Genomic DNA, 10,701 nt, shown 5'->3' with positions numbered 1-10,701 from the left:
AATTTTCAGTCATCTGCAGTTTTATGTATGGCTTTCGAGTAATCATTGTGAAATTGCTAATTATTTTTGCTTATGTTGCAACACGTTCATTATTAGTGATACTAATTAGAATATGATTACATAATTTTTGTGCTCAGATAAAAGTCGAATGTTGTGCAGACTCTAATGGGAACATTACCATGGGCTACCTCATTCCGAATAAAAAAGCATAAAATCTAAAATAATGATAGATAATTAATAACTTTCTTGAATAACATGAATAACTATTAATCAAATTAAAATATACTATATTTTTAAATTATCTATCTAAATCTTAATATTAGAATAACTATTCGCACACCTAGTAAAATGAACATCTAATATATTTATTGTTCACATTGTTTAATATTTTCATTGTCTACCTATACTTTTCCAACGAGGTATTTAGCTTGTATATTAAGTGCAACTGTATAATTTCTATATGTAATACGGTGCATTGTTCATCAAAACAACAAAATCTTGAAAGTAAGTATCAAAGCATAATTTCACTATAAAAAAAGGAATAGGAGTGCTACGTTACCAATTTTTTATCTGCCAAAATCTGCCAACTTGAGTTGGGCTGGACATGAAACCCATCTACTAAATAAAGCCACGTCTAAATTAATCATGGTTTAATCCTAATTTATCACGTGTTGGTAATAGTTGGCAGACTCTCTCTTGGTAACATATACTTTTTCAAAAAGGAAACATAACAAGACACCGCATTTGACATAAGCATAATGATAAATGATTTGTCCATATTTATGGCATCAAATTACAACTTGGTAGCAAGCACGATCAACATGCAAAAGAAAAATTCAAATTAAACTATGCTCAAACTGGTAGCTCTCTGCTCTTTAATTGAAGGACTTGGAGCAGTATGAGAAGAAGCAAGCTGGTAGGCAGTGAATTATCGAGTGAGCCAGTGCTTATTAGCATTTCTATCAAAGATGCTTGGCCCGAAGGTTGACATTGTGATCTCCACAAAAAGAGGAAACTGCAACCAAATGAAGGAAGCAATTGGAACACAAGCAAGAAAACTTAAAGGTATAACAATCCATGCTTTCCCGTGAAGCATAACAAAGAGCGCCGCAGAAAATGCTACCAACATGGATGCCATGGAGATAAATAAAGTCAGAAGGCCTGTGATAAGCTTCAAAGGTAATGCCTTGAGAAAATCATCTTCAGCATAACGGGAAGTGAGAATGCCTAAGAACATGATTATCGAAGTTGAAGAAGAAAAGAGCGATATTGCATCAGATAATACAAACACCACAAATGCCTTTTTCTTTGAGAAAATAGGGTAACCTGTGATCTGGTCATTACCACCTGGAACTGTAAATGCAGCCGCAAAAACCACCGTGGCTACAAGAGCAGCTACAAGACTAAATGAAGTGGCTGTTCCTTTCATCCATTTCTCACCTTGTTTCACCAAATCTTTGTGTTCCTCTGTAAACAATTGTCGAGCAGTTTTCTTATCGTTGTTTAGAGATTGCTTTCTTAGAGCTGGCGTGATACTCTCCACTTCCTGAACGCGTGAGCAACCAATTAATAACCACCACACACATGTAATATATTATATAACTAACTAACTAACTAATTTTTATTGATTGAGTACTGACCTTAAACCACTGCAATTCTCTTTGCATTTGTAAAGCAGCACCAGAGATATCATGAAGCTGTGCGCTCGGAGCTAACAGTCCTGCCATGTGAAGCAGGGTGTCACCATTCCTGTCCGTCATTTCAGCAAGTGCATTTTTCCAAACCATACCGTGAATAAGATCAAAAACACTGGCTTGGCGATATTCAACACCCACAAATATAGCATTTCTCGGATTTTCACCTGCCCAGAAAACGCGTGGGTGCGTCTTTATCACTTCCTTGATAAACTCTGGGATCCCCATTTTGGCGGCTTGAATTACTGCGAGATGTGCTCGACTATTTTCAAGTTCTGCTATATTTAATTTGAATAGCTCTTTACATGCAATCTCTAGAAGCTCACGAGGGTGCTTATAGGTTAACTTTGATTTATCAACCTTGCATATATTCCGTCTTCCTATAATTACAGATTGAGAGAGAAGTCAGTCCCACCAGCACAACAAAAACACTAATTAAAAGGTTCAAAACTTACTAATTTTAAATCCATAAGGACGATTGATTATATAAAGTACGTCGTAATGTTTAACTAAGGGTAGTTATTATACTCACTTCTAAAGATCCATCTTTCCCAGAACGTGAGTTGACGCCCACTAGGAAAGGCAGAAGGTACACTTGCCAAAGCCTCCAAAAGAGTTGATTCACGCCCACGATGGCTTGCTGGTAACGGTATTACTGCTAACTTTGGGCAATAACGCAGCAATTCTTGAGCCTTATCTGTTGTGCAAGGATAAAAAATTAGAAAACAATATATTATTATGTACTAATATTTTTTTATCAACTTTCTCATTTAAAAAAATTTTTTTGGCCAACACTTAGTTATCAATTTATTTTTATTAACTGATGTTCAGAAAAAAAACCCAAAATAAATAAAAATTAATGGCCCTGGATTTTTCTTTACGTCAAATATGGGCTTACAGTTATTTAATTGAAAATAGAAGTCCTAGATTGAAGCTAATACCTAACAATATCTGAGAATAATAGCACATGATGAGAATTCTAACTCCATTATATCCCTTTTCAGGTGTTAATTCTTCCCATGGTGTGACTGAAAATAGATAAGCAGCCATTTCCTTGTTACCAACGCTAAGAGCACGTGTGAGGGGAATCCAACCAGTGTTTGAAGGAATAGTAAGTAATTCCCTGTTGCCTTTTTCGACAAGGCATTTTACCAGCTGGACGTCTTTACCGTAAGTAGCTTCATGAAGAGCCGTGAGTCCTCTATTGTCTCTCAGTTTAACGTTGTCTGCTGACATTAACTGCAACAGTTGCTCCACGATGTGGCGGTGCCCGAATAGAGCTGCAACGTGAAGAGCTCTCTTACCCTCGTGCGAAATTCTTGCAGTCAATGCTCCCTCATGCCCGTTAAGAAATTCACGAGTGCCGTGCCAATCACCAGTGCGCAATGCCGCATATAATCGTGCGTATTCTGGATTGTAATCCGTCCTCACTTCCTGTTTCAATAGAATCATAATCCACATTATTTTCAGCAACAATAATGTATACTTGATCTTCATATATATTATGCTTGCTCCAACAATTCCACCTCAAAGGTAATAAAGATTGACTTGTGTTTGATTGTATTATTCGAACTTTTATGATTCTTGTGTTTAATATTAACAAGTTTTCAGGACTATTTCACATGTTGGGTGTAAATAGGGAAAGGTTGGAATTAAAAAAAAAAATAAAGCATACTTTTTGTCATTAACGGTTTGCAATCTTTTTAAAAATACTTTTAATATTTAATTTCATTTAACTTTTTTATTTGTGTCAAAACTATCTTTAAAAATTTTTAATTTTGTCTCTACCATTTTATATAGAATTAATGTCCATGAGTAATTTTAACGCAAATAAAAAATATCATGGACAAAATTAAATACAACGAAACTAAACGTTAAGACTATTTTTTACAAAAAATCACAAACATTTAGGACAAAACCTCGCAAAGGAAAATTCTTTGTCGTGCTCTGTTCTCCATTCATGGGATGGACAAAAGATTTTAGTTTCTGTACTCTGAAGACAATGCAAAAACATTTTTAACCTTTTGTAGTTGCCTATCTCCTGTCTTCAGATAAAACCCAAAGGGACCCTAAATACTGATTTTTCATCTCTTGCTTATGTTTGGACTGAAATGTATGTCCCTTCGACAAGCTTTTAGTTCTATTAATTATCTGCTCATCATGTGCTTCTAAGCACAGTTCAATAGCAGTGAATATGGATACAAATTTAGCCTAAAGAAGTAACATGTTATTCAACAATATGCTTGTTAGTCGTTAGAGACTGTATCTGCATATAAGTTCATCTACTTTGTAGATCCTAATATTTTAGCAGAGAAACCTTTAACAGAATCCGCACTAAACATTAAAAAAAGAAAAAAGAAAATACATGTTCATATTCATATATATAAAATCTTTTTTCACAGTTTAGAGTTTATTGAGTTTCACCTTTGTGCGATGATACCCAAGCTGCAATGTGTCCCAGGCTTCCTTGGCTGTAGTGGCATTCATAATGGTTGGAAAAACTTTATCTGAGACTACAGATTGGATGGTGAAGAGAGCCTTTGCATCTTTAGAGGAATTTTCTCTCAAAGTTTGTTGTTGCCCATCATTTAATTGTGCGTTCGCTACTGGAACTTCAAAACCATTGTCCACAATTTCCCACAATTCATTTGCCACTAGGAAGCGTCTCATTTTAATTTTCCAGAAATCATACTTGTCCCCAGAAAATTTTGGTGCAGCAGATAAGGAAAGACTAGTGCAAGTCATTGTCACCTTGAAGAAATTATCAATGGAGCTTTAATACCAAGTGTTCATATTCAGCAACAACAAAATACAGTTTTGCTAGTATTAGTGCTGAAAAAAAAATGCAGCAAAAAAAAAAAATAGAACATCAAGCAAAAGGTTGCATAACATACACAACACATAGAGAGTGCATAATTGAGAAAGTGAGATTTTTTTTTTTTCAGTTCGGATATTTATCGTTAATTATAGTGACTAATTCTTTTTGTTAATAAATATTTTAATAAATAAAATAGTTGGCCTAAAATTTGAAGTGTCTGAGTAAAGATTAAAGAAGATCAAAGTGGGATTGATTAAAGCAGAACAAGAAAACTTTATTTGAGAAAGTGAGATTGAGTGAAACAGAACAAGAACTTGTTGTCAATCAATACCTTGTATTACAGTGGCAGCATAAAGATGTAGGAACTCAGCACTGTCTTTCTGAGTCAACGCTGGCAGCAAATAGATGTATGAAGGAACTCACCAATCAGCAGTCCATATTACCTGGCATGTAGGTTTGTCCAGTATTTTTGCATAATAAGTTGGATCAACATTAATAAAAAAATATAATCAAATAAGAGCCGTTAGATCTATATTATTTTCATCCGATCATTAATTTATTTGTGTATCAAATTATCAATGTTTTTTTTTTGTTGAGAAAATGGGGCTAATGTCCAAAAAGACTAAAATACAAACTAAACGAGATAAGGAAACCTCTAACATCATCAGAAAAAGTTAAGTGTAATTTTGACTTTAAAGTTAAATTTTTACGCGCTAGACAATCTACATATATATTACCTTTTCTATAGATATTTACAAAATAAATCTCTCAATCCTTTTCTCACCATTGTTGGATACTTCTAAAAAAAACGTTGAAATGATTAGCTAAATTTTTATTTCCATTCAAACTTGCGATCACTGCTCTGAAATCACACTTAACAGTTATTCTTCTTAAACTCAAAATCTAAGTTATTTTGAGTCCCTGATAAATACCCCAAAATTCTGTCTTGTATGCTGTGCAGTCTCCAATATAATAGAAAAATTTTCCTATCCATCTACCTTCACGATTTCTGATGAGCCCCCTGCATCCAGATTTCTTTGATTTATTGTGTCTTGAACCATCAGTGTTTAGTGTCACCCAATTTTGGATAGGAGGGTTCCAATTTATATGTTTTTCCTCCTTTTATCTGAAAATGCTCTATTTCCTTCTCCTTACAAACGTTTCATTTATCTTCTTTACTTTTTTCAAGATCTCATAGTGAGGTGGGGTGGTTTTTCCTAACCTTGTTCATGTATTTTTCTATTTTTCTAATTTTACATTTTTCAGGTTGTTGTGATGTAAGTGTCCATCTAATTGTTGCATTCGTCTCTACCGAGTTGTTCTTTTAAATTCATCTCAACCCATTTTTCGATATTGGCTTCAAAAAAAATATTGCATGCATCTTGGATTAATGAGGATAATCCAAATTGGGGTTATTTTCCTATAATCTCTCATAGCATGCATAATATCCTCTTCCTGGTATGGGTAAAATGCACAATCTCCTTGTCCACCAAACAGTTTTTTCTTCTTCTGGTTTGTGAGAATGCAGTCGTGCAAAAGTCTCCACATGAAAGTCTTAGTTTTTTAGGGTCTCTTCCATTTTCACATAGTGGTCCAGACAGTGGTTATGGGTTGCATCCATTTCGCTAGGGCTTTGAAGATGGCGGCTATGGAGAATGCTCCATCATCTGAATGAATCTAACCTTGTCGATCATCTCTGTTGTTGATTTTCGGAGGAGGGAGAGCAACAATTTTCGCACACACATCTTCAGATAGGTACGTTTTAAGTTTTGTCACGTTCCACTCTCCTCTTTCATCGCTCCAATCTCTCACGACGCTTTCCTCATCAACATCAATTTGGAGGGAAAAATTTTGCAGGATTCCAGCCCCCTTCGACCTAGTTGTCATGCCAAAACTTCGTTGTTGCTCCATTTCCAACAAAAGAGATGGTATGATTGTAGAATTTTGACCAAATTTTGATAAGCTCCTTCCACAGCTTAGAATCTAATTTTCTAGTTGAAGGTGTAGCAGTGAATGTGTTTCAATTGTATTTTTTACTGAGAATATGAGCCCATAAGGCATTTCTTTTAGTTGTCAAATGGCATGTATAAGAAAGCTTCGTTCATTAACTCCAAGTTCCTAAATTCTAAGCCTCCATCATGTTTTGGTAAATGATAAACTCCATTGTATTGTCATTAATTGTGCTAAAAAGTATAGAGTTTTAGCAACTTTTTTGTATAATTTTGGGCAATTAAATGAGTTTTTTAAATCTTGCTTCCGATGAAGTTACGTGTGAAAAATATATTTTTTGTGCTCTTAATTATTAATTTTTATGCCATTCAATGACATGATTAAATTTATTTAAGTGTTTCAGGGTTACTGTATATTAATAGTTTCAAATGATTAAAAAGAATGGAGCAAAAAAGCGTATTCGAAAAGCGATTCGGGTGATAACTCGCATGAGCGAACATCTCTCGCATAAGCGAGCAATTTGCACAGGTGGCCTTTCCACACGTGAGCGAGTTACTTACGCAAGACACACTTCCTTGCATACGCGAAATCCTCACGTGTGCGAGCTTTTTCTGCGTGTGTGAGACGGACCCACGTACTTTGTTTAATGAAACACATGCATCTTTATTTTTGGACCACAAAAAGTCCCAAAGCTCAAAAGTATTTAAGTGAAAAATGCAGTGAGTTTGAGAGTAGGTAGTCTTAGTTTTAGTTTTATTATGATGTTTTGATAAATTCTAGAGAGCGAAGCTCCAACTTCTCTCTAGAATTCTTAGGATTTTACTTAGTTTTTTCTCTAATTTTAGTTTTTAATCTTGTTTTAGTTTAATTTTAATTATATTTTCTTGTTCTACTACCTTAGTTTATTAACTTTTTCTTGTTTGTTCTTGTTTATATTATTTTAGCTTATGAACTGTTGTTGAATTTGTAATTTTCCTTTGATATTTATGTTTTCTTATTGTTTTATTGGAGTTGTTATTATTACTTTCTTGTATTGAATAGTTGTAGATTTTATTAATTCATGCAATTTATGATGCTTTTTTTTATACCTACCAAGTGTTTGATGAAATGTCTCTTTTAGTTTTAGAGTAGAATTTTGCATTCTTGACTTAGGTTAGTAAATTGGGTGACCTTGAGTTAATAATGTACAAGTTGATTGATAATTTAGAGATTTTAATTAATCCTGTTTCCGTTGGCGATAATCTTTTACTAATTCATTAAACCCGGTTGACTTTTCTCGCCATTTGGAGGCTGACGAATTAGGTTTGCTCTTTGCAATTATCATGTTGTGGTTAGTGACAAGGATAGTGATCCTTAACCATCAACCCTTGCCAAGATCTTTCTTAGTTAATTTCCTTAATTATCTTAGTTTAATTCCCTTTGCCATTTAGTTATTACTTGCTCATTTAATTTTTTGCTATTTATATTTATGTTTATTGCAATCAAAACCTCCGATCTCTCATAGCCAACGATGAGTACTCGATTGCAATTTCTAGGGAGAACGATCCGGGATTAAACTCCTGGTTATTGATTCGAAATTTTTTGACATTTTAATTGAACTTTGAAGAATGTTGAATTCTAGTTTAGAGCTACAATGAAACTTGAGCTTTATAATTTGTGAATTTCTAAACCAGTGTTTAGCCCTTATCAATAAACATAGGGTTTTCCAATTAATGGCATGCAGTCTTCTTTTATCTTTTGTGTATCCCCATATGAAATTTCTCTGTGCCTTCTCTATCTCTTTGCAAATAGCTTTGGAAACTCTATCGTGTTGCATGTCGAAATGAATGTCGGGACTTATGACGGCTTGGGCTAGCGTAACTCTATCAGAAAAAGATAATACTTTACTCTTCCAACTTTTCAACTTGCCATTAATTCTTTCCAAGACCACACTGAAATTGTCTTTCCCTTTTCTGTTGTTGTTGAGCATTGCTCCTAGGTATCTTCCCAGAGTCTTGTTCTCTTTAAACTCAGACTTTTTCAAGATCTTTAATCTGGTCGATGTTGGAGTATTCTTAAAGAGCACAATAGATGATTTATTGTTATTAATCCGCAGCCCAGCTACTTCATAAAATAGTCCAAAAGTCCTTTGATGTTTTCCATTTGTTGTGTTATTGCTTTCGCGAAAAGGAGCAAATCATCAGTGAACATTAGATGGAGCAGTTGTGTCCCATTTCTTCCAAATTCAAACGGGTTCTATTTACCATCAATCACATTCCTTTCAATAAGTTGGGATAATTTATCCATGAAAAAAAAATAGGTAAGGAGATAGAGGGTTTCCTTGCCTAATGTCTCTTGTAGGGATAAAATTATCTATTTTACTACCGTTCCATAACACCTAGTTGACCGTAGTGACCCCTTTCATGATGATATTGACCAACCGTTGGGGAAATCCAAATTCTTTAAGTCTATAATTCATGAAACTCCACCTAATTTTTATTGCCATATAGCATTTTCTACCTCTAATCCTTTTCATTGAATGCATGATATAACATCCTACCACACGAAATTTTACACTTAAGTCATAAATCAGAGGTGGCGAGGTATTACAACTTCTAAAACAAAAGACGTATATAAGTATAATTGAAATAAATTGTAACTAGAAGCCTTGAAAGAAGCTAAGAAAAAGCGCCACAGAAGATCGCATCACTCATGTCCGGTTAAGTGTAAAACGGATAAACAAGGTTGAAAAAAAGGATAATATCCAAAAGAATCCAGAAAACAAAGTACAAAATATGTTTCTCCAAGTCAACCTCTAAAAGGGACAAACATACAAGTTATATACAAAAGAGAACTTAACTACATATATACAATCTAAACACAAAAAGTAAAGGCCCAAAACATAGTTCTTCACTCCCAAAGGATCTCCAGAATGCTCAGCAAGGTGCCTCTCGACCTGCATCTAAAAAACAGCAAAATATGTATGGAATGAGAACTGAGGGTTCTCAACATGGTAAAGGTTCCCACATAGATAATATATAAGGTAGCGAAAAATCTAAAGACATTCCTAGAACTTTGACAACTCAGATCAAACTTAAAGTTTATACCAAACTAGAAATCTTGGTAATCTATCTAAGGGATTCTAGTTCTAAGCTAATTATTCACTTTTTGTCTCCTTCAAACTTACCAACCACCATGCATAGAACAACCTTCATCACGCCTCCAACACCTGAGGGCTCTCTCAGAATACAAACACATATAAAACAGACAAAGAAAATACAGGTATAGATAGCAGTTACAACAAATAGATCAAATAACTGTTAACCACAGTCAAGCAATTAGACAAGCCAAAACAAAGGCAAACTCATACAAAACACACAAATACATATGCTAAATGCCTAATCTTACTAGCCGTGAACTCACGGGTCAGTTAAACTGTCAGAACCCAACACACTCGGTAGCTAACCCGGATATGATCTCTAGGTTGCGCATCTCTAGGAGAACCATAAACAAAGGAGAGTGCCTTTCTACCTTCTTCTAAAGGTAGAACGAAGGAGTGTGCCTTTTTCACCTTGCAACTAGAGAAAAATGTGGGAAAAATAATATGAAAGAGTATGCTTTTCCACCTTCCCCACATCCATTACGCACTGAGTAAGCAGGACTATGCCACCATTCTTGATAGGAATCAATAAACTTTCCATTCACAGTCACAAATCAAACCTCATCATTCTTAATCATGTCTCATTCATCATATTTAATATCTCATCAAGCTAATCATTCACGTTTCAAATCTCCTTCAATACCAATTCTACCTTTCTTAACATACTTACCATTTCTCTGTAGCCTAAAACCTAGTTATTGGACCTTAAACAAGGCTTTAAGAGGTTTGAAAAAGTTAGAGGAATTATTGATAGTTCAAAAATTATGAATTTTCAACAAAACAGTGGTTACGAAAGTTTACAAGCTTGCCAGGAAGGTCAAACGATTAAAAATAAGGTTTTAGTGCAAAATAGGACATCGTGCGTATGCATCATTGCGGTACATACGCATGCACTAGACGAGCTTCCCTTCATGTGCATGCGCACACCCCTCGTGCGTACGCACGCGCTTCCCCACATGCTCTGGTCTATGCATACGCACACATACCAGAGTTTCTAGTTTTTAGAAATTCCTACGGAATTCAATTTTATAACCTAAACTTCAAACGCGCATAACTTTTTTTGTTAATAATCAATTTTTACCAAAGTTTACAAACCTCAA

General features: G+C 34.7%; 1 protein-coding gene across 3 annotated transcripts; it reads right to left on the bottom strand.

Annotated features, from left to right (window-relative positions):
- Positions 1-498: 498 nt before the first annotated feature.
- Positions 499-4,965, bottom strand: LOC107466820 (uncharacterized). Of its 3 annotated transcripts, none has more exons than XM_016085822.3 (6): positions 4,844-4,965; positions 4,119-4,526; positions 2,636-3,128; positions 2,227-2,391; positions 1,641-2,074; positions 499-1,546 (listed from the first exon to the last, which is right to left on the bottom strand). In XM_016085822.3, exons 2-6 carry the CDS (start codon positions 4,437-4,439, stop codon positions 929-931), a joined length of 2,031 nt encoding a protein of 676 aa, XP_015941308.1. In that variant the 5' UTR covers positions 4,440-4,526; positions 4,844-4,965; the 3' UTR covers positions 499-928. The 3 variants fall into 3 exon arrangements, with proteins under 3 accessions (XP_015941308.1, XP_020986761.1, XP_015941309.1); XM_021131102.2 differs by having other exon boundaries at positions 4,119-4,467; XM_016085823.3 differs by having other exon boundaries at positions 4,119-4,445.
- Positions 4,966-10,701: the final 5,736 nt, after the last annotated feature.

This window comes from Arachis duranensis, chromosome 9 (genome assembly GCF_000817695.3).
Source record: "Arachis duranensis cultivar V14167 chromosome 9, aradu.V14167.gnm2.J7QH, whole genome shotgun sequence".
In the NCBI taxonomy this organism is placed as follows: Eukaryota; Viridiplantae; Streptophyta; class Magnoliopsida; order Fabales; family Fabaceae; genus Arachis; species Arachis duranensis.
Note: the sequence above shows the minus strand (reverse complement) of the source record. Positions and strands in the feature narration are given on the sequence as shown.

What these genes read in the sequence shown, in the direction of transcription:
- LOC107466820 (XM_016085822.3), bottom strand. Translation starts at nt 4,439, where the DNA reads ATGACTTGCACTAGTCTTTCCTTATCTGCTGCACCAAAATTTTCTGGG. An exon ending in TTGGGTATCATCGCACAAAG is followed by an intron (nt 3,129 to 4,118) that starts GTGAAACTCAAT and finishes CTATTGAAACAG; the next exon opens with GAAGTGAGGACGGATTACAA. An exon ending in TTATTCTCAGATATTGTTAG is followed by an intron (nt 2,392 to 2,635) that starts GTATTAGCTTCA and finishes CTTGCACAACAG; the next exon opens with ATAAGGCTCAAGAATTGCTG.